Below are 24,984 nucleotides of genomic sequence, written 5' to 3'. Positions count from 1 at the left end.
GCCTATAGGCTGCAGGCAAGCACTCCTGATGGTGGGGTTGGTGCCTATAGACTGCAGGCAAGCACTCCGGATTGCGGGTCTGGGGCCTATAGACTGCAGGCAAGCACTCCTGATGGTGGGGCTGGGGCCTATAGGCTGCAGGCAAGCACTCCTGATGGTGGGGCTGGGGCCCATTGGCTGCAGGCAAGCACTCCTGATGGCGGGGCTGGGGCCTATAGACTGCAGGCAAGCGCTCCTGATGGTGGGGCTGGGGCCTATAGGCTGCAGGCAAGCACTCCTGATGGTGGGGCTGGGGCCTATTGGCTGCAGGCAAGCACTCCTGATGGTGGGGCTGGGGCCTATAGGCTGCAGGCAAGCACTCCTGATGGCGGGGCTGGGGCCTATAGGCTGCAGGCAGACACTCCTGATGGTGGGGCTGGGGCATATAGGCTGCAGGCAAGCACTCCTGATGGTGGGGCTGGGCCTATATGCTGCAGGCACGCACTCCAGATGGCGGGGCTGGGGCCTATAGGCTGCAGGCAAGCACTCCCAAATCGTGCTGCTATGCCTCCGCTTGCTCCAGTACTGCACGTTAATGAATTAATGAAGCAGTTGTGTAGTGGGCCCCTCAGACATCTGGATGTTGGAGCTCCTGCACTAGCAGTACCATGGCAAATGCGCACCTGCATGCAGCAAGAGAGAGAACGAGAGTGGAGAGGGTGCACCGAGTGGTTGCCAGGGCTAAAAAGTTCTCCAGCTGCACCTTGGTTTTATGCATCATCATAGCTGAGATGCTAAATCAGTTAAATATGATGTTTTTAACCTGTGGTCCAGGGATAATTGGGGAGACCACAAAGCCCACTTAGGAGGGCTGTGACTGCTTTGAAAATTAAATAATGTTAACAGATTAATAAAGTGCAAATAAATGAATAAGCACCATGTAAAACTGAAAGTTTTAAATTGTTCTGTAAATGCAAAGAAATGTTATATAGGGGTCTAAAAATTAAGCTGACATCCTCAGATTGATTTGTGGGATAGTTTTGTGGCTCAAATCATCAGAATTACTTAGGCCAGTGCCCCGGGCTTCTAATAATGATTCATTGGTGGTTACCGGATTCAAATAGTCATTCCGTGGGGTCCCCGAATTCCAGTAACCACTGCCTTAGCTAGTTAGCTGACTGCAGAAAGGAGCACTGGTTGTTCCGGTGCTGCTGGAAGCTGGACAGGTTTCTGCCCAACTCTGAGTCTACGTCACAGCACGTGCAATAAGAAGAATCGATTGAGTCCAGAGCCTTTCGCATTATAAACGCGTGGCACGTGCCAGAAGAAGAATTGACAGAGTCCGGCGCCTTCCCCATTGTAAACGCATGGCAAGTTTCTGTCACAGCCGAGCCATCCCTGGCAGAGCAAATTACAAGTAAAAGAAGGGCGGCTGAGGTGGCGGACAGGCAGGCAGTGTGGCCCATACCCATGAAACAGCCCTCGTGACAGGAGTGCACTGGCAGTCCTAGAAGTAAATGACATCCCCAGCAGCTACCAGTGGGAAGCAAAAAGTGTGCAAAGACTGCTTGGCTTGAGCAGTCATTGAGAACAGCATGAGACATCAGACCTGCCAACTGGTAAGCAGGGTGGCGGCTAAGCGATTGTCTGCAAAAATTATTTAAAGGGCTCTTTTCTGTTCATTCTCCTTCCTCTCACTGTGAGGCTTTGAATTTTAAAATCATTCTTGATCACCACACATCCTTTAATGGGCTTTTAATCTATCGACCACCTGGACTAAGGTCCGCTTTTCTTCACTAGTAGGTCAAGGCTGATGTTGACAACTTCACAATCTTAGGTAATTTTAATTTTAATTTGGACAATACACTGGATTGAGACTCTGATATTCTTCTTGATCTAATCAACACTCTTGGACTGAATCAGTTGGTCTCTGGGCCATCACATTTGGCTGTACACACGCTAGATGGCGTCTTTTCGGACAGCCCCTTGCTACTCTTCTCGGAAGTACTACCTCTTATATGTTCAGATCATGCAGCAGTCATATTTAATATTCAGTTGGTGAACAGAACTGCCTAAATATGAGCCCACTCTGAGCTCTCAGCGCCGCTATTGGCATAGAATTGACTCTGCGCAGCTGAGTGAGGCCCTCACATCATCTCTGCCAATGGTATCGCATCACCTTGATGATGATACTCAGGCTTATAATGGCTGGTTAATTTGAGCCGACAACAGATCAGCTTCTTCTAAAGTAGTATGTATCCATAGGCTATCTCCTTCTCAGCCTTGGTTTTCTGAGAAGCTCAGGTTTTTAAAACAGGCTTGTCAATGGCGTGAGCGTCGTTGGAGACTCCAGGATGACCCCAATGAAAAATGTCAGATAAACTAAAGCTTTCTGCGATTCTTGCAGAGAATCAGGTTTTTTTGCACAAAAAAAAATGGGCAGCAAACATTCCCCTAAGAAACTCTTTTCCACGGTCAAAAAGCTAGCCAGTTTTCAAGATCAGGGAAAAATTACGAGCTCTCAATCTCTGTGCGATAACATTGCATACATTTTTCAATCTAAAGTTTGGGGTATTTTTAATAATTTTAACGATCAGGCTCTGCCTTCTTTTCATCCAAGTAAATACACTGCGCCCATTGTAGTGCCTATCAGGTTCTCCAATTTCTCTTCTTTAAATACGGACCAAGTACACAAGGTAATTCTAACCACCCAATCGGGCTCACCTCTTGATCCTTTCCCTCCGAAGGTTTTGCATTCGGCCTCTAAAACGATTGCCAATCTTCTGGCCCCGATATTCAATGAATTGTTTCCCAGAAGCTTGGAAGGTGGTGTCTATCTTACCTCTGCTACAAAAGCCTCATCTAAACCCTTTTGGACTGCAACAACTATTGTCTATCTCCCGCTTACCTCATCCTGTTAAACTAGTGGAAAATGCAATAAATAAATAGCTAACAACCTTTATTGATCCAGACTGTCTGTTAGACAATACTCAGTGTGGCTTTAGAAGCCAACATAGCACCGAGACTGCCCTTTTAACTGCTGTCGATGAACTGAGGGCCATTCTAGATAGGGGAGTGATGGCAGCACTCATTCTGCTTGATTTGTTGGCGGCTTTTGACATGGTCAGTCACAAGGTTTTGATTGTCCGTGTCCAATCCCTTGGCATTGGAGGACCTGCTTTAGGCCGCCTTAAGTCTTTTCTTACAGAGAGACAGCAATTTGTTGCCCTGGATAACTTTACCTCCAATTCTTTTTCCTTTCATTGTGGGGTTCCACAGGGCTCGTCTTTAACTCTCCCTCTTTAACCTGAATGTGACCCCGCTTGCCTTACTGATTAAATCCTCCAGGTATTCGGTTGTCAGCTATTCTGAGAACATACAGATTGTTGTCTCTGCCTCAGCAACAAACCCTCCAATCAATGGAACTTGGTCACATCTAAGTTTTTTCGTTTGGTTGCGCCATATCAGCCTCTGGATGTCAAATAACTGTTTAAAATTAAACTCTAGCAAAACCGAGGTCCTGCTTTTAGGGAACAACAAGTCCTTCTGGTCTCCAGATTGGTGGCCCCTAGAGTTGGGCTGCCTTCCGACCCGTTTCCAAGGTTAGAAATCTTGGTGTCATCTTTGACAAGAGGCTTTCATTTGACAAACACATTAGTTCTGTTGCATCTTCCGGTTTCCTTGCTTTGAAAGCTCTCAGAAAGTTTCTTCCTTTCATCCTTCTAGAGCTGAGGAAGTTAGTTGTCACCAGGATTATTCTTTCTGAATTGGATTATTGTAAAGCCCTGTACATGAATCTTCAGAAGTGGTTAATAAACTGCAAATTCTGCAGAAAGCAGAATTTAATCCATGAATACCACCCACTAACATGCCTGAGATTCTGAGGAGGTGCAGGATTCTTTGCGTGAGGGAGCGGGGTGTTGAGAGCACACAATCAGTTGCTAACTGTACATATACCTGCCTCCACTGACATGCATGTGAGGTCCCCAGGGAAAACCACACTGCACACCTGGAATCCTGACTTGTGACTTTTTGTGCTACCTGTGTTCTTCATGAGTGGTTGTTCGAGCTGTTGTCACTCAACATATTTATTCTGCAGCTCATGGGGCGGGGAGTAACGGTTAGAAGTGACAGGTTAAGCTTCACTATGAGATCCCATTATTGGATAATTCATGTCAGTGTTGTTTAATTATTTAGTCACAGGTGTGCATTTTCTCCCACTACCTCAGGGTCAGGGGTTCACCTGCGACACAATGCCCAGGATGTTTCTAGGTTGTATTCTGTGCATGTGGAGCAGATTGTGTTTAGATCAGTCCATCGGCTTCAAAATGTTCACATTGTGAGTGATCTCTATTTGTTATCAACCTGTTTTTTGGCCATGGTAACACGTTAAGGTGATGGGTGAGTTGGTGACTCATAAGTTGGCCACATCACTCAATGTCATTTTGAACACTTATTCCAGCTGTGAACTTGTAAGTGTCTCCTCCATGCATTCTCTATGTTGAAGCCTTCAGTAGGACATATTGGTCTGATTACAGTAACATACACAGGCCTCGATTCTGAGTCAATTATCACATGGACTTTTTTAGCCCCTAATTCAGAGTGGGTAGGTTTTTTCACACCTATTTTATTGGGTATGGGAGAACCAAACCTGCATTTCCTGCCTAGTAATTCCAGTCAGAAAAAACTGCATGAGGATTTGGTTGGAACAGCTGCCAAGTAATCCTTATTCAATGTTCTTGACAGGGAGAGAAAGCACTTTCCCATCCAGAAACAAACACTCCCCTGCCCTCTCCGACTCCCCCCCACCCACGTCCCTCACTCTCTACCCCATCCGAATGTATGGATTAGAACTTTGTGGAATTGGCAATTCTGTTTGTTTTCATGGTCAGAAAAATGGATCCCACATGGCGATACCACAATTCATGGGGTTTTACTCTTAATTGCACCGTATTGGTGTGGCTTCACTGCACTGTAATGGTAAAGATGCATGCAGTTTTACCTCTATCCCCGTGGTCTGCAACTTGTAATCAGGCCCATAATGGCAAAACTTTGCAGGTTACGCACCCAGAACTGGTGGCAATGCCCACAGTGATATGGTGTGAGGTGCTCAGCCTGACTGAAACGGGCCTGATGTTCTTATAACTAAAAGTGGGTTTTGGGCGAGATTCAGGAACAATAATAAGTAATTGGGTGGCATTTGTTTGCGTTTACTTTGCTAAATTATCATGCTGCATTTGATGGAAATATTAGGTTACTTCTCATCCAAGAGTTTTGCAGCAACACACAACCCATGAATTGACAACTTTCTACACAAAAGTAACAGCACATTCGCACATCTTTAGGGTTAGGAAACCACTATAAGTACGCTATGTTACCAGGCAGTTTTATACAATTGTCATATGCAATTGAGACACCCCATCATCTTACAAACAGTGTGGCTGACAGGTTGCGATACTTTTGAGAGGGACAATCGTTGTCAATACCACTTGTGTCGTGCACATTTCTGTACATTGCAGGACTGCTTTGTTGTGCATAATTGTAACATTTTTGTGTATTGCTGTCGTGCTGTGGGAATCCTTGAATTGCAACTACAGATGCCAGTTAGCTACAACCTTCCTGAGGTGAAGCGCTCATGCCTGCAGCAGCAGGGCCAAGTTGCTGCTGTTGATCGACATATGGGTTTTGACAACCTATTGATGTTTACGTCTTCCAATCATGGTGTGCCAGTCTATATGGCATGCATCTGGCGGTGGAAGGATGACTTTAAATATGACAGATAGTCTGCTGCGTTTTGGCTGCTCACCGATGATCTCCGGTATCTCGTCTGCAGACTAAGATGGAGGTTTCTGGCGAACATGGCGGGAAGACCATAGCTGCCATCCCACCATGGAGGCTAACTCCAAAGAGGGAGGATGGTACACAGCGGAAGTAGATGGTACATTTGCCGTAGTTGGAGTGTCATCTGCAGCCACCAAACGTTAAATGACCCAGTTAGTGTTTGGAAAAAGGCAGTAGCACCAAATGGTGGCTGAACGCAGTGATCTCAGAAAGTAGGTTTTCCTACATTTATCCTGGAGTCTTTCTTTGATAGGTCTGGATCCTGGAATAATTATTTGGATAACCTAACATTGAAGCTGGCAATTATAATGATCAGGCACCATAGAACTGGTACCTTGAGTGCTTATTTGGGGCAATATTATAAAACCCAACTTCAATTTGCAAAAGAGATGCAGCTCCAACAGGGCTTTGTGGGGGCTAAATGAATCCACTGTTATGAAGCCTGCCTTGAGCTTGAAATTGGGAATTATGGACCAAAATATTTGGCTAGTTTCAAGGTGTATCAAATTTAGGATTTCCATTAAAATCGTTCAGATGCCTCAACTGTTAATATCAAAAGCGTTATGATGCGAAGAGTTGAAATATACACTATACAATGAAGCATATTGTTTTTTTTGCCTCTGCACACATGTTGTTTTCATGTTCCCCACATGCCCAAAAGAAAGTCTTCTAGATCGGAATCACAGGAGGTGGCGCCCATCTCAAGATGCGTGCAGTTTAAATATAGGGCTCAAAATTATGGGGAAAACTACTGCATTGATAGAGGGACGGGGACACAACTCAATGCCACTGGCAAAAAATTAAAAAAGGAAAAAATAAAAATTCACCAGGGAAAAGAACATAAATTGAAAAAAAATGCTATTGAAGAGTAGAAGAGAGAGCAATAGTCAAATGGAAAATATTTGCCAATGACCGCCAGAAATCTGTGATAATCTCAAGAAAATAGTATTTTAACAAAATCAAAAAATAAACAATGAGAAGTCACCACACAAGGTGTTTCTGCCAAAGCAGCTGCCAAAGCAATGCCTTGTGGAATGTAGAGACAATTTGTGTTTTTATTTCATAAAGTTTATTCAATGTTGCAGTTATTTTTCATTTTAGTTTTATACAAAATACATTAGGCCGTAGATAACAAGAACATACACTATGATTTTCGGCTATTAGTGCTCAATAAAAAGTGTAAGGTGAAGAAATAAAAATGTTGAATTTAAAGTATAATTCCGGCACCAGAATTATTACATTCTCACAACACTGTTATAAATAGTGCTTGGAAAGTCCCCATATAGCGACAATGAGGAAGTGAAACACAAATGGTGCTGTACAGAATGTGCCCCAAAGCTTGCCAGAACACCCCCGTTGCAAGCTGCCAGGTGAGGAAGAAGACGTGTTGGGTCATCCTGTCCAGCAGTCACAGGACAGATTATTATAAAACTGACTAATAAATAGAACGCACCACGAAAGGAACAGGCGCAAGGCGCTTATTTGCTATCGTTATCATCATCCCACCCAGTAATCCCAAATTTATAAACCCCTAAAGGACGAAAGCATTAAGGGCCTGATTACAACTTTGGCAGAGGGGGTTAATCTGTCCCAAATGTGACGGATATCTCGCCCTCTGTATTACGAGTCCATTATATCCTATGGAACTCGTAATACGGTGGGCGGGATATCCGTCACATTTGGGACAGATTAACCCCCTCCGCCAAAGTGGTAATCAGGCCCTAAGTCTCCCTGCCCAAATTCAACCTGTGAGCAGCAGATTACAAACAGTCCTGTAGGAGGCGCTCTCTGTAGGAGGCATCTTTCCAGGTAATTATTAGAAAAGGGAACAGGATCCAGCAAATATGTGGCCAAATATCCAAAGATGCAGGTTATGGGATAGTTAGTTGCATTGTTACACAGGAAATACAAGCAACAGGTGCAGTGCAGGGATAATAAGGGAACTGTAACTTACCTGTGACTTCTGGTGGTGCTAATTAACAGGCTTCACGCCTCCTGCCATGCAATGTTTACCGAGGTCAGTACACATTGTTTTCTTTTCGAAGAAAAAAATCAGGTTTCAAGGTGACTTGTGACCCTTCCCCAAAACCCACAATGCACTAGGATAAAGGTTACACCTTCATTTGTTTTCCCACGAATGGTGAGTGAAAGTACGTGGAGTGAAGTGAAGCACGCAGGGATGTCTTGAGGTGCACTGACAAAATGTTAAAAAGGTATGTGTAGTACTGTGAAATACCTAAATCATAATGTAACATATGGGGAGGTGGGAGGGCACATGTGAATCTACTGCACTACAAGCTACTAACCAATAGTTACAGGAAATTAAAATGTTCTATTTGTATCAGGTGTAGCTGGATATCTTATGCTTTGCATAGAGTGAAAAGCAGTGCTTGTTCCATAAAGTGGTGGCTTGTTAGTAGATAAAGATGGTGTTTGGGACAATGTACTAAGGACTGCTTAAAAGAGTAGACCTCGAGTAGAGACATCTGCTCTTTATCAACATATAGGCAGAATCCATAAAGATGCATGGTGGTCTGCTCAAACTGTTTTTAAGAGATATGACCTCGAATGTGCGGATGGCCAAGCTCAACATGTTTTGACAAGCCAATGCCTTTACCCAGCACAAACCCAGCTTAAGGACATCTGGTTGGAAGCTATGCAGGATTGATTGAGAGTAATCTAAAAAGTCAGCGATGAATGATGGGAGGATTGCTTTTGGCCCATCTGAAGTGTCCTAGATTCAGGGTGCACACAGAACTATCTAAAGAGTTTTGAACAAATGCTTAATTTAGAACCATTTGATGTGTCCTAGTTTCAGTATGCACACAGAGCCATCTTGAAGAAGTGTGGACGCAGAGTCAACACACACATTTTCAAGAAGTCTCACGGTAGGATCCACACAAAGCCATCCTGGAGATGTGTGGATGAAGCATCTTGACAAATCAGCAATATAGAATGTGAAAAGATATAGTTTTCAGCAGCTTGAGTGCACCATCCAGGCACAGCCATCTTGTAATGACTAGACACAGAATGTGAACAAAGCGATCTTGAAGAAAATCAGGTGAAGGATCTGGAGATGACTATCTTGAACAAGCTGCAATGCAGATTCCTAACAGAGCCGTTTTGTAGAAACCAGGATACAGAATGTACACAGATACATATTATAAATGTCTGGATACAGGTTCTGCTTTGAGCCATCTTGAAAGAGAGTACAAGCAGACACCACACAGATCAATTCTGTAGAGCATTGGCTACATTATCCACAAAGAGCTTCATGAAGAAATCTAGATGAGGAGTAGAACATCATCTTGAATATGTCCGAATGCAGGGCTCACATACAACATCTCAGAGATGTTTGGATGCAGAATCCACATAGAAACAGTTCCTTTAAAGTCTGGGTGATGGATTCTCATAGACCATCTGGAAGAAGTCTGGATAAAATAATGTCAAGCTCAAAAACATCAAAGTGGCGGGAGAAGAGACCTACTCTATAATACTCTTGATGTTACACAACACATTTTTCTTTGGTTTCCTTTCACAATGAGAAATCCTCTAAATTATGTTTTATCACAATTTTTTTTGTATGCATGTGAACTATTTAACTTTGCTCTTGTAATTCAGTCTGATGTGAATAATTATTTTATATTAGAAATTAAACATTGTTTTCTATATTCTGCTGAAAAGTAACTAAAGTGTTTATAATACACGAGCCAACCACTGACACTCTATCCCTGAAGAATCATGATGCAGAGAAGTGTATAGGTTTATTGATGTTGGAAGTGCATTCTGGTGTGAAAGGTGCGAGTAATAGACAGGTCATGGGCTAGTTAGTGGAGGTGTGGTCCTATCTAGAGAAGTCTGGTCTATTCGGTGTGGTATTTTGGTGAGGGTGTGTGTGACCTTGTTGGGAAGGTTGTGTAAGCGGGAGTCTCTGGTGTTGCCATTTGATAGAGGGAGTTTCCAAAGCAATATTTCTTCCTCAGAGGGTAAATCTGAGACAGTCTTGTGGACTAATGCAGGATGTGTCATCTAGTGAAGAACATGTCATTTACTGGAAAGGTGTGGTCAGGAAAACGTGGTCTAGTGGAGGGCTGCCTAGTCAGCAGAGTCATGGGCGCACCTGTGTAGGCTACTGGATTGTATGAGGATAAATACTGGAGTTGGGGACTTGTTGCCCAACGTATGAGCTTTGGAACCACAAGAGAGAACTTGTTATCCGAGTCAGGGAATCTCATGCATTCTGAGCGCTTAGAATATGCGCCCAACGTCACCATTAAGTCCAATATAATAAACGGAACTGCAAGAGAAACAGGCAGCATTCCCAATGGTACAAACAAAACATGAGCAGGGCAGAGGTTGAGATGGATTGGTTGTTGAGTCTCAGCTCGCCATCATGCATGTGGAAGGTGGCAACTTGGCTCGGATTGATGGCTGAAAATGCAAGCAGGCATCACAAGCACAAAGCAGCAAAGAAGCAGAGCCTAATACTGTTAAGTACTTAGTCCTCTTTGTCTATCCCCACAGCAGTCATTTTAAGATCCAACCATGCAAGTGATCAGTTGATTTTGGAGGCGGTGCGGAGATGTGGTTCACCTGTCTCTATTGGTATGTGCCACCTAGTGTCAAATGTAGAGGATGTGGAGGATCACTCTGTATACACCGCAGCACATGTGAGGTCTGAAGGCAACGCCTTTGCCCAGTGCATACAGTGAATGTGATCCACACTGCAATGGAGGCGAAGAATGGCCGAAGGAGACATGTCCGATACCTCTTCAAGTGATGCAGTTAACTCCGGGGGAAGGAGCTCCTGCAACAAAGGAAACATCTGCTTAGCACACTGTACACTGAAACACATTTCCTCCCAAAAACTGAGTAATGGCCCACAAGCACGGCGTAACCTCTAGATAAAAAAAATACCCATGGCAGCAGTAAGCAAACTTGCAGCATTATGATTATCTCACAACTCTTCCACTCCCAGTGCACAGGCCCACTGTGTCCTTCCCATGTGTATTGTCCTTTTCCAGTTGTACTGTTGTGTTTCTGTTTGGTGTACTCTCCCTTAGCATGCTCCTTCTTCCATATTGTGTTGCTGAACTTGCTGTTGGAGTACACTTGTCTCGTGTGCCGCTCTTCGTGTACTAAGCCCAGGGCACTGTTCGAGTATGTATAGCTCCTCTTGTATAATGCTCCCTTCTGAGGCTGACTGAACATGGTGAATGAACCAGGACTCAGCAGTTCAGCACTAATCAAAAGTAACTTCTCTCCACATGTAAAGTTTTTATGGTTCAGTGCCTAGAAACAAGTGAGTTTGCACTATGCACGATACAATCAAAACTAACATAAAAAACACTGTTGTACTGCCCCGCAAGGTTTTTCTTCAGTGTACAACTTCTTGATGCACTTTTCACTGTGCATTGTGCACATGGTTATACAGCTGAGCTGCATCCACTCTATTCTCCCCTGGTGTGACACCTGTGCCCCCATTTCCTATGGAGAGGGGGGATCTGTGGTGCAGACGACAATGATCAACCTTAAGCGTGAGCGGTCATGTTTAATCTGTCACTTCTTAATTCAGTGCCCACAAACTCTGGTCCGCCTCAGCCCAGGCCTTCTGCAACTTTAACCACAACAATTCAAATATCTTATTAAACTCCTTTATTTTATTATGTGTTTCATTTCCTCCAGACATTCTATGAATAGAGGAAAAACAGCACATGTTCTCAACAGAGGCGTGTCAGAAAGACTTTAGGGATTTTCAAGCACACCAAAGTGACCGAATAGAACAAGAGCCAAAGACAGAAAGGATTCAATGTTAGAGTTTGAGGGGACAGGAGAATCCGCCTGGAGTTCACCTGCCGTGCACAAAGCACCCATATCTGAAAAGATGACGAAAGGAAAGGAATGCATCAGCAAATAAAATAGTATAAGAACAAGGAATACGATACAGACAAAGAAAAAAAGGAAAAGTACCAGAAAATGTAAAATAAAAAAGTAAGAGATGTAATAACATGAATATAGAGTAAAGAAAGAAACATCATTTTAAAATACACTAGTGTAGGAAACAAAAATGAAAGAGTGAGCATCAGGAAACAGAAAAGGATAAGAACAAAGAAGCAAGAAATGCAACAGAGAGCATCAGGAAACAGAACACAATAAGAACAAAGAAAGGAGAAACTGCATCAGGAAATAGAACAGAATGGGGCAAAAGAAATGAAAGTGACAACGCTTGAAAGAACCAGACAAATAAAAGAAATAGACACCACCAAAGGAACAATGAAAGATAGTGGCATCATTAGAAAACAAATAAAGGTGGGAACAAAGAAAGGAAATAGCACCAGGAAAGGCCGCAGGATAGGAACAAAGTAAAGAAACAGGAAGCACCCCAAAAAGAGGCAATACCAATGCAGAGACAGAGGCAGAAAAGATTCAATGAAAGAAATAGGCTCCAGCTAACACTAAGCACAGGAAATGGACAGCAAGGGAATGTGAGAGCAGCTAAAAAGAGACAAAAGAAACAAAAATGAAATAGAAAAACTCAGAAGAGACCAGAAGATTGATAGATTAGGAGCAAAGTGACAGCATCAGAAGATACAATAGGATATGGGTGAAGAAAGGAAAGAGACAACATGAGAAAAGGTGACAGAGTGTGACCAGTGGAAGCAGAATAAGAAGAATCATTAGGGCAAACAAAGGAAAAGCGTGTTCTTATATCAGCACATTGCTGACATTTTAACTTTGGTCTATGTGAATTACACTGCATGACCCTAATTTTACTGTATTAGCTGTGTAACTGTACAGATAGATGTTGGCAGATTTACAAAAGCATGTATATGTGCTCCTGTAGGGCTCACCTGCATACTTTTACATTCCTTGCTATATTGGCCCCAAAACGATCAACTCCTTGTTTGCAAACTCGCAATGAAGATACAGGGGGTTATTACAACTTTGGAGGAGGTGTTAATCCGTCCCAAAAGTGACGGTAAAGTGACGGATATACCACCAGCCGTATTACGTGTTCCATAGGATATAATGGACTCGTAATACGGCTGGTGGTATATCCGTCACTTTATCTTCACTTTTGGGACAGATTAACACCTCCTCCAAAGTTGTAATAACCCCCACAGTCTTTTCTATTTGTACTGTTTGTTTATGAACATTTTCTGAATATTTTATCTTATTCTCATTTCAAATGTCTTGGGCCAATTCAGAAATGCAAGTAAAAGTATAGAAAATAGTGCTACAGAAATATTACTTTACATACTCCAAAATGCTGTCTTGAATAGGCTACTTACCTATACTCACTGTTAAGGACTACTCTGTCTTAATCATATATAATGAACATATATACAGAGTAGTCCTAAACAGTGAGTAAAACTTATTATGTAACAGTAGTATGCAACTATATGATGTAATTATATTAATTATGTCGGGTGTACATATGCTACAAGTAGATTATTTCACTATATTGATGGTGTATTAAAATTATGTACCAGTACTATATAATTCTGGATTTAATATTCCCTCTAGGAAATGTAGTATTTTCCATTACCACACAACCCATCAAGTTTGTCGTTTTCTCGTTTGTATGACACTGTTTCCCCCATAGTTGTTGACCATTCCCCCATCTTGGAAAGTTCAGGCCTTTTCCAATGCCTTAACATGCATAAGGTAGCCACTGTCAGAGATGTGTGTGATTTGTTATGCGTACACTGTCCTGCTTGCCATGCACTATGGCAAGGTGGAGGGTGGGTTGTATTTGTAGTTCAATGGCATCTTGTCGTGTTTTCCGGTTTGCGCCCTAGCAGGGGCATCAAGAACCCCACACTTCAGCAGCTTGAGCAGGGGGTGGGTGCCGCTTGGCTATTTGTAAACCAAAAGACTGTCAAACTGTTGTTTTTATTCTTGTAACTTTGGTTGGAGACAGTGTCTCTAGACAGAAAGTCAGTCCTAGAGAATAATATGATGGAGATGTTGGGTGAGGAATAAGTGAAAAAAGGGAGTTCAAAAAAAGAAAGGGAGGATAGCTTGATGACTGGATAAACTGGGTGAGTGGAGGGAAGGAAATATTGGGATAAATGGATGAGTAGCTAGAAGTTTAAATAAATGGAGGGAAGGATGTAAAGATGGAAGGAGTGGATTCATAGAGTGAAAGATTGATGGGATGGAAGGGTGATTAGAAGGTTGGATGGAGAGAATGAAGGATGAAAGTATACTTGGGAAATAAAGAAGAATGGATGGAAAGATAGATGTGATTAATGACTGGAGAAAATGATGACTGGAGGAGGAGGGAGAATGATGGGTATAGACATGGAAGCAAGGATAGAGAGATGGATTGATGACCATTGAAATAGTGAGGTGTGAAAGTTGGGCATTTTGTTTTCTGAATTCCCTCAGGGAAGTAAATTGGCAATTCTGGGGTTGCTCACCTCACTCACTGTCATTCAGGATATCATTCAAAGGGAGTGGTATTTAAATTTTCTGGCTACTCCACTGAGTCCTGGTATGACTGGATTGTTGGGCAGGGCCATAAAATATGTACCATGTCTCCTTTAAATTGCTCATACCTCCAGCACTTACTCTCTGGGGCGTGTGGCACTCTATGCATCTTAAATGGCAACCAGTGCCAGTCATGCAGGATTATGAAAAAGCTAAATTTGAGATGCACTTCCTGGAACCGTTTGCCATGTGTAAATATGATATTGCGCCGGTCACTTTCATCCGTAGACTCCTGAAGATATGACTTCCATTTCCTGAAGAGATAGAATGAGGTGCGTTTGGAGTAAATTACATCAATCTTTGTTTCAATAACACCTGAGAGCAGGTTATTTTACCAGGACCCCACTTGGCCAGGTATTCATACTATGTGGCAGCAAGCCGACCTCCTAATTTCAACAGTAAACCGCTTTACAGCTGCTGATAGCGCAGGCCCTGCACAGGCACCAGATTTTTTTTTTAATTTCCAACCTTGAAAATGATTTAAATGTGCCATTTTGAATAATGGTTAACACAGAGGATACCCTTCTGTGACCACCATAGGGCGGCCAATTATGGGTTTCATAAGCTATTCTGATTTCCATAGTATGCCAAATAGGTGTGGCAGTACATAGGTATCTGTTCTGCTGTAGTAGTTTAATCTATGTTCCTACACTTTGTTGGTTCCTGAGATGATAGGGTTGTCTTTCACTGGCTCTGTAGCATAGGAGCTGAATGCCTTTATTGTCCCCTTGAAGATGATTCTCCAGTAGTAACGAGTCCGCGTTTGGTATGGAAGTAGTAATGAAGTTGCATCAAAGGTGTAGCAATGGGATACAGTTCTATACTTAGGAGCTCAAAGCAGCACACAGCTTAGCCTTTGATAGGGGTCTATCCTTACCAGATATATTTCCTGATTTGGCCATCAATGTGGCAAAGATGTGTAGGGATTGGTGAGGGTAGCATTCCGAAAACATAGTTGAAGCAAGTTCCCTCTACAATTTTGACTGTTTGCCCCACCACAAAGGGAAATCTGTAGATGTTTCCATTTGGCAAAGTCCTTCAGCATCCGTTCCTGGGGGATGTCAGTGTTGTGATTTGTCGTCATTTGGAAGTCAATACTCATGCAAATGCCCAGGCATTTCATTTTCACGGGTTTCCAGTGGAAAAGGAGACCATGGAGGGGCTGCATTGTAGTGACCGTGGACATAAGCAATGTCTCACTCTTTGAACAGTGAATCTTTATTCAGTGAATACCAAAAAAACTGTGAAATGGTCTCCATAAGAGCAGATATAGACATGTCGGGGTGGACAGTTTCATCAAAATGTCATCAACATACAGCATCATTTTTAAATTGCCTACCGACATGCGGATGCCATCTGTAATATCAATGTCTATATCAGTGACGGTATCAACACTCACTCACTTCTAAGATTCAGAATGTGCACTTACTCAATCGGTCTATTGTGAAGAGGCAAGGGCTGAGATCTCATTGCTGCTCTATTTCTGTTTACATCCCTCCTCTTGTCTCTTCTGTTGGTCCGTTCTTGCCATCTCATTCTGACGTGTTATTTTTCCACCATAATGTAGTCTCATTTGTCTGCTTTCTCCCAAATGCTGATCTATGTTTTGCTGGAGATTTTGTACTGGAGAGTATGGTACTTGTAGTGGCGGCTGGCAAACTTTCAAACTCATGACTAGGCTTGGGCAAAATGTAGGTTACACCCATGTAATCTGCACGTTCTGGTTGTTATGCGAAATTTCCGAAATTACACCACTTTGCGTAATTATGTGCCATTCATGGTAAACATCTACTGTGAACACACAGAAGCAACAGAATGCAAGCAGCTGTTGTTGGTACTTTTGTTTTTTTTACATTTTTGTTTAGCATAAAATGCTTCCTCGCGTCAAAAATTGATGGAAGGTTGCATTTCATGTAGGGCAACCACTGGCAACTGCTCTGGCAGCATCCCAACATATCATTTATTTTGCCCACTGTGCCAACCCAGGTAGGGAGCAACCACATGTAAATTAGTCATAGTTCTTCTTGTGTGATCCTGTCCTTAATGAGCCATGGGATCCAAACTGCACCTCACTGATGAGACCCCCAATGCTGAAACCAGTCTATAGTTTCTTGGCTTCCTGTCTAGAGGGGACATGGCCTTGCAGTCTGTGCCTCGCATACTCTGGTACTGCCTCGTGTATTAAAGTACCACCACTGTATGGTAGGAACAACTTCAAATAACCCTACCTAGGTTCATAAGCTAATACACACTTACATGTTGAGGATCACTAATAATATGTCGAGATACAGCCTGACATATCCAGATATAACTTTAACAATCTGCTCAGGCATCTTCCAAGATACTCTCAAGGGGTCACAGAATCTCCAACTGCTGAAGAAGACCATCCTTGATTCAGAAGACCTTCCCAACTATGGCTAATTCTACACCTTCCTGTCCTGGCCAGGATTGTCTATAAGATAACTGCGGTGCAGTGAGCAAGACTTACACTTTCCTACAGGATGACCAGTCATTTTTTCTGCACAAAATCAGAAACCATCCAGGTCACTAGCAATAATGACTCCCGTCCTCTTTGACCTCTCTACAGTGTTTGATATGATTGATACTATCAACTCATAAATAGGCTCCAATGGCATACCATTAATGTGGTTTGCCTTCTAGCAAATACAAGGTCCTTCAAGTAAACACCTCAAGCTCTCAAGCTCGGAGCATCTCACTATGACCTGTGACATTTCCCAAAGCTCCAATGTGTTAATGCTCATCTTCAACCTATAGAAGGAACCACTTTGCCGCTACCTACTGGTTAGCAGGAACATAAATATCGCCTTACAGCCTGCCATAGTGGGCTCCAGGGATAATGGCCAGAGCCGAAGGCGAGGGCCTTTAACAAGGGTGCGGGACTTTAATGCCACTATAGCCCTGCTTTGGAGGGCTATAAGGCAATTAGAACATTCTGCCACTAGATGGCAGAACTTTTAATAAATAAAACAAAGGCCTGACGGAGCCTGAGGGGATTAACATCCCCTCGGGCTCAGTCAGGCCTTTGTTTACAGCCATGGGTGTAGCTTCGGGGGTTTGGGTGGGGTGTGTGGGGTGTTACACCCCCCTAATAAATCTATTTTGTGATAAATAGTTGGGTGCAGGCGCTATCAGTCAGGTATGGTGAGGTGTCCGTCATATTTCACCAGAGATTTGTACACACACAGACAAGAACGCACACACTCTCTCCCTCTCTGTTTGAAAACATTACAAAGATGTTGGTTATTTCACAAAATAATATGCTTTCGCTCACTTAGTACACCTACCAATCTGCATTCCTCTCCTTTTACACTACCTCTTAAGCCCCTCTCGTGCATAAACCCCTCTCGTGCAACTTGCTTGTTGTATAATGTGTTTTAACATCAAGTGCCAGCCTGATTGTCGGGAAATCTGGAGCTATCCCCCCCCACACAGATCATACTGTCCAAGCTACGCCCTTGTTCACAGCAACAGCTGTGACTGGCATTGGAATGTTGGAGCTCTGGGCTTCTACCGACCAGCTGAAGCCCAGAGCACTCCATTGTTTTCAATGGAGCTCCCAACATTCCAGTATTCTAATATCCCTAAATATGCAGGTGAAACACAGCTCTACCTGGGCATCTCATTCAGTAGCAACACCAACTGCCTCGCGGACTATGTCACCAGCAACTTATTCTTGCTGTTCAATGCATAGTTGAAGCTGAACGCCCTACCTTTATAGCCTCAACCCTCAATTGTCAAACAGTGCCGCATCGCTCATTGTTTACAGCACGAATGGCCTCTGTTTCAGACTGCCACATCCTTCTTTTACAGAGTCAAGGTGTGACTCTCCAAATCTGACTTCACAATGGCACTACAAGCACTGGAAGAAGTTTATCTTCTGGTCACCTGCATCCCTAACACGCATCTGGCATGGCTGCAGAGCTACTGCTATAAAGCCACCAAGGCTATCAAGGGGCTAAGAGAGTTTAATCAGCTCACCACGACACTTCAGGAACTCCAGCAAGCTCCTCCTACCTGCCTGAAATATCTGCTCCATCACCTCCAAAGCATATGAAGACCCATGCACTGAAGCAGAAACTCATGTGCTCAGTTTAAGCATTATATGCCAAGGATTACCCGTAATACGCCAAGGTTCGACCATCATTTTTGCAGGTAGAGACTCAAATGTTCATAGACACCCGTCTAATAAAAGCCACATGTGAACATTTAGTGCCTCGTATGCCAAAATATTCATAATACTGCCAATAAATGTCCAGGTAGATATTCACATGCACTCACACACACAGACTCGCATACATGCACGTACCAAGATACCCTGACCCAACTTAACTATTCTGTTTCTGTTGGCAGGTGCCCAATATTTAAACTATTTCTTCATCTTTTTGATTTCTATCTCTTTGGTTACTACTGCCACCAATGTAATGTAGCATATGTGTCCTTTTTGTAGACTGATGTTTTCGACCTTGATATAGTGTCATACAATTAAGTATACAAGACATGGAAATCTTACCCACAGTGCTTCGGAACTGACCTCCTTTTGATTCTGGTCGCATTCCTGAAATACAGTAGAAGAGAGAACAATTACCAGAGATCTACTAAATCCTCAAAACAGTTTAACAACTAGCACACCGAGAAGGAGAGCAGTTATTTAGAAACCTTGGCATGACTGAAACCTTTTCAACAACTGCTGTGAGAAAGAGACATCAGTCTTTACAGGTCTGAAACATGTCTAACTCCACAGGTACCAGTATATGGACATACCCAAAGCTTTGGATAGATGTCACTGGAACAAATGTTCATGTGTAGAGACTTGAATGTCAGTAGGTACCACAATGTGAGCATATCCAAGGCGCAGATGAAGATGCCTTATCTTATGATGAGACACCCAGGAGGGGTTCGCCTTGCATTGAGAATGCTTTGTAGAGTAGTGAGCCAGATTGTAGCACGTCTGGACTCCCTCTTATAGGTCGGCGCCCATGGTGGATATGTGGATTATGGGAGCCAGTAACAACTGCTAGTTGCCTCATTCTTAATCACTGAACGGCACTACCTGTTGTAATCATCTCAGGTACTATCTACTAACAAGGTCCAATGGTCAAATTTCTGTAATCTGCCCTTTAACGTCAGGCCTTTTAAGTTCGGAATAAGGATTGACTGACTTGCCTCAAAATTGTTACTGTTATAGCTTCTGCCACACTTGTCTCACTATTGTAGGCTAATGTAATAAAATTCCTGTTGGATCACTATATTTTCAGCGAGATATGCCAGTTCATTAACTAGTCTAGCGAGCCTTGTATTAATCTTGCTCGGTGCATGACCCACCTTTAGAGTGTTCAAATATTTTTCCAATGCTTTTCTGCATGGCCAGTAGTTTCCTTACAACATTTCCCCAATCATCAATTTGTTCACCACTACATTTTTACTCTGGAAGATGAAAATAATATCAACAACACATTGGCAGTGTGATGTTCAGAGAGTCCTTGCACATCTTGCTTTATCATCTGAGCAAGGGCTGATCATGAAGTCAACGTCCCACTGGCAAAAATGTTCGACCGCCTCCAGAGTCTCAAGTCCTTCTGCAAGACATTTTGGAAAGAGGCCAAATGGTGCATTTTACAGCAATTGTGTCCAAAATATATTGCCTAGAAAGCCATAGGTTTCACTGGCAGCTTAGGAGGAGAGCTACTAAATACTTAGAGTCTGCACATACCAGAGATCACAAGTGTTTGCAGGCTTGCAGTGACTTCCTACCCTACACAGTCTAGAAGCCCGGATTGCGTTCACCCGTAGAGTGGGCAATCTCTTCCAGCACTGTTACTGTGTACCAGCCAACAGAAATTGTTCCTGTGCCCCTAATAGGGCACTTGATGTCATCAACATACAAAAAAGTACCATTCTTTTCAGTCTTGACTGCAAGACTCGAGGGTCCCCATCACCAAATCCTTTTTTCTTCTTACAGTACTTGGCTAATAGCTACTGTGTGTATGTACTATAATCCTCACAGGCCCTCTTGATAAAGACAGATCTCAAATATTAAGATAGTGGTAAAACCCTGGAATATTGATATTTAGATTCTCACAATGAAGGCTTCATACTACAGCTGAGACTTGGGAGGCGATGGCAGTCCATTTTCTTCAGGGGAAGAGAGAGGATGTCCTTTGTGTCGCAATAGTAACAATTTTTGAGAAAATGGAGACTAGTGGACTTTGGTCTGAAAATTCAACACACACTGGTGGTCATTCCGACCTAGGCGGGCGGCGGTTGCCGCCCGCCCGTCGGAATCCGCCTGAATACCGCCCCGCGGTCAATTGACCGCGAGGGGTATTCTGACTTTCCCGCTGGGCCGGCGGGCGATCTGATTCAGATCGCCCGCCGGCCCAGCCGGCGGAGTGGAAGGCGTGCGACGGGTGCAGCAGCACCCGTCGCGCTTTTCAGTGTCTGCATCGCAGACACTGAAAAGCCTAGTTGGGCCCTGTTAGGGGGCCCCTGCCGTGCCCATGCGATGGGCATGGGCACGGCAGGGGCCCCCAGGGGCCCCGCGACCCCCCCTACCGCCATCCTGTTCATGGCGGCTTTCCCGCCATGAACAGGATGGCGGTAGGGGGGGTCAGAATCCCCTCGGCGGCGCAGCGAGCTGCGCCGCCTTGGAGGATTCTAAGGGTCAGTGGAAAACAGGCGGGAGAACGCCGGTTTTCCCGTTCTGACCGCGGCCAAAGCGCTGCGGTCAGAATGACCAAGGGAGCACCGCCGGCCTGTCGGCGGTGCTCCCGCCCCCGTTGGCCCTGGCGGTAGGGAACCGCCAGGGTCAGAATGAGGGCCACTGTCTTATATCCTTAGAAGATGATATGAGTTTGTAAAAGGTACTATGAGAGGTAAGAGCAGGTTTAACTCTTGGTGTCATGCAGACTCTTTTGGGGTACTGAGCACACAGAGCTTTCTAGATGGGGTTTGCTGCTTCTTCGTGTTGTGCCTCTATGGAAGCCTCCTCTTTTAGGTCTTCACAATGAGTCTCCATGGAGGTCTTTCAGGCAAGTTCTTCATACTGGACATCTGCAAAAGCCTTGTTGGTGGGCCTGCGCAGAAGAAGGTTCCACTGTGGCGAGGGGATTCTGTGTGTGTTGGGGCAGTAGGGGAGTGTGCGAGTGTGTGTGTGTCCGTGTCCCCACAGGGGTAAAAGGTAGGAGTGATTAAGGCCAATGGTTCTGATGAATGCAAGGTTTTTTCATCTCTTTTTAATTTTTCTCAGGTCTCCCGTCTCTCCCATACTCACGTTTGACACTTTGCCCTCTTGACCTCTCCCGCTTCCTAGCCTTTTCTCCACTCCTCATCTTCTGCCTTTAGAAATGAAAAATAAAATTAACTCCAGACTGAGGTGAAGAGACTCGCAATAAATTAAATGAGAGGAAACACATATCACTTACCTATTAAGTTTCAGGCTGTTCCTGCGGGGCCTGAAAAGCATGACAGAATATAATGTGAAACCAGATCACTGCTCTTTAGCTGTTGGTCAGTTCAAAAATTATCTGTCAAGAACACTCACTGTCTCTTAAATTCACATACTGATATTTTTTCATAGTAACTATTAAATCATCCATCCAGATTTTTTTTTATTGACAGCCACCTGCTCAATGCCCTACTAAATGTCTGAGCTATCAATCCATTGACTCCTTATTCCATCCATTGACAGTGTGACCCGCATCCCAATTGCCCATCTGTTCATAAATCCATTATCGGATAATGCCTTCCTTGGCTGTGTGGCTGAACTATTCATCCATTTTGACGGCTCAGTCCATACATCTATCTTTTGTGTTGACCCTATATGCTATTATCACACTTGTCCAAACACCGATTTAGTCATTTACCCATTCTACTGACCCTCCAATACATTGGCTGAATATGCAGCAAATGTTATTCCAATTATCCATACCCTTCTGCTCCTTACATTCACCCAAACAGTACCTCATTCGCACTGGTTGATTGCCTACGCCATCCATTTACTCCAATTTCCAACTGATTGATTTAGGCATCCATCCAGTGACTAGCCATTGATTGTCCCACCCATTCACCTATAGACTGACCCACATATTTATAGATTTCCTGATCTATCCATTGGTTGCCACATCTATATAATCATTGTTCCAGAGACCACTGTCTCATTTAACAACTAGATTATCTGTCCACTGTCTCATCTAGATATGCACTAACCCAGCTACATACTTTTTGACCCATATTGGCTATTCCAATTACCACTTGCTGAACTACTTATCAACTGGCTTCCCTATCTATTGAAAGCCTTTTCTATGACTGCATCATCTGCTCACTGACTGTCCCATCCATGCTGATACTTATACCTATTGTTTGGCCCAAACATCCATCAACTGATATGTCTAGCCATTTATGGGTCCATGCATCAATTAATTTACATATCATCCCTTAATGTCCCTCTTTATCCATTTATTATTTGATAATGAACTAACATATCCAGTGACTGACATAATTATCAATTTATTGGTGCATCTACTGATCATTTATCCCGAATATCTTTTAAGGTGTGGATGTACATGGTGTCTCCATAGCGTTAACCTAGGCGAAAGGCATCAGAGGCTATACATGGTTGAAGTAAGAAACATAATCAGAGAGTGATTCTCAACAGGGGGTTTTGGGTTCTAGGAGTTGGTGAACAAAACTGCATCACAATGTAGCTTTCTTAAAAGAACTGTGTCTTCAGCTCTTTCATACATTGAAGAAAGGTGGAGGTCGCCCAGATGGATATGAGGATGTTGTTCCAGTTCCTAAGAGCGTAAATGGAGAAGGCCTGTTACCAAGCCTTTTTTCTTGCTCTCTTTGTCCCCAGTCTGCAAACATAATTGGCCCATCTATTAATTGACGGACCAGTAGACCAACGAGTTACTGAAAGAAGCATCCATTTATTGATAAGGTCACCTGTCCATTAATGACTGAGCAATTTACTTACTTACACATCTTACTATTAATTTTTCTGTGTATTCATTGACTAGCGAGCCAGCCCATTGATTAGCCAACCTATCCTTTGCAGAGTAAATCCATTAATTGACCCATCAGTCACTAACTGGCCAATCTACTTTTTGTCTGACCCGCACAATCATTTAAGGCCCTGTCCCCTTATCCACTGGTCCATTTTCTATGTATTGCTGCCTTCCAATAAATTGATTGTCAAATCTATTGGCCCTATATGTATGTATGTGAGTAAATATATTAATTTAATGTGCACCTCATTACATGTACCGGAGACCTGTACAGATCAAAGGAGGGTTGCTTACACCATTTAGGTGAGTGGGGATGGTATAATTAATATTGTGTGATTCTCGAGTTTCATCCTCAAATAGGAGAGGTTTGAGGTGGTTGTCATGTTGATAAGTATATTGTTTCATATCCTCTTATCATAGCTGGAGATGATTTTGATTTTTTTTGTTTTCTTACAATTCTCCACCTGCAGTCTGGCTATTACATGACTCCACATGAGATGTCCATCAGAGGTGAGTACTTTCTGAGCAAGATAGGCATGAATGTTGGCTCTGGTGGCTTTCTACACGATACAGCTGTTCTTGAATTTAAATAATGTGTGAAGGTGGAGCAAATAAAATCCCATTAGGGTATGGGCAATGCGGTCAAATTTTTAGAGGCTTTTTATTACACATACTGACACATGGAATAGGCTTTCCTTGGTGGCTAATGTGGTGCGGTTGTGGAGTAGGGCGTTACCTCTATCTAAACAAGAAAGTAGAAGGCTTGTAAATCAGTCCTGAAATCGTTTCTAGGGAGGAAAAGATTACCTTTTAAAATTATTTCATTAGGGAGTACTGTTACTTTTTTGCGCCGAATTTCTATGCGATGTGCTCCCTGAAGAGGTCGGTATTGAGGGCATAGCCTAGTGAGCTCTTTGGTTATCAGTTGGGGGTTTACTCCATGCAGATACATACTGGTAGACCAGTTTGGGACTTTTTTGTTGTTTCTAGTAAAGAGGAGGGCCTTAATGTTGGTTGGGACTTTTTGAGGTAGGTGCTAGACATCCAGTATTGAGAGAGTATTAGAGAGTCTTTGATTCAGTGAATGTTGAAAGCTGAGGAGCTCTTCAGAGAAGTGCCATTAGACAACTGGTGAATATTGTTTTGGTTCTAGGTGGTTGGCAATGCCAATTGAATAGTGAAGATTAATAAGTTGTGGACAATATGCAATGGATATGGGACTGTAGAAAAGCTCCATAGGTAGCCAACATGCTTGTATTGTTAAAAGGCAAAACACGGCCAATAGTTCATAGAAAATCAGGACTGTGTTCGGAAAAACAACTTGAAATGCTGAAACGGATAAATGTGTAAAGTCTAAAGGACTTAAATTGGGTAGATAAGCCTCAAACAGCCTGATTTGCTGAATCAGACTGTTTGCGACCGCCAAAAAGTATTTTGTAACACACAAAAGCCTAATTGTGATTCAGTAACTTGTTAATGAATCTCAATTTGGCTTGTTAACCGTTATTGAGAAATGGCATGTTTAAAGCGCCCCTTCTAAATACCGATTCACAGTGTTATGTATTAATGATTTCTGGTTGCAAAACATTAAAATTTTAACAACACCTAGAAACTGCGTGCTACACCCAGGTCTCTTCTGCAC

General features: G+C 43.2%; 1 protein-coding gene across 2 annotated transcripts in view; it reads right to left on the bottom strand.

Annotated features, from left to right (window-relative positions):
- Positions 1-6,866: 6,866 nt before the first annotated feature.
- The window catches only part of PGF (placental growth factor), a 147,130-nt gene continuing 129,012 nt past the window's right edge, over positions 6,867-24,984 (bottom strand). For both annotated transcript variants that reach the window (XM_069208474.1, XM_069208475.1), the window contains exons 5-8: positions 21,759-21,788; positions 21,608-21,672; positions 18,848-18,892; positions 6,867-10,627 (exon numbers count right to left, since the gene is read on the bottom strand). In XM_069208474.1, the coding sequence (XP_069064575.1) occupies positions 10,593-10,627; positions 18,848-18,892; positions 21,608-21,672; positions 21,759-21,788 (175 nt within the window). In that variant the 3' untranslated portion in view covers positions 6,867-10,592. The remainder of the gene's footprint in view (positions 10,628-18,847; positions 18,893-21,607; positions 21,673-21,758; positions 21,789-24,984) is intronic.

This window comes from Pleurodeles waltl, chromosome 9 (genome assembly GCF_031143425.1).
Source record: "Pleurodeles waltl isolate 20211129_DDA chromosome 9, aPleWal1.hap1.20221129, whole genome shotgun sequence".
NCBI lineage: Eukaryota > Metazoa > Chordata > Amphibia > Caudata > Salamandridae > Pleurodeles > Pleurodeles waltl.
The sequence above is the reverse complement of the archived record's forward strand: the minus strand, read 5'-3'. Positions and strand labels throughout refer to the sequence as shown.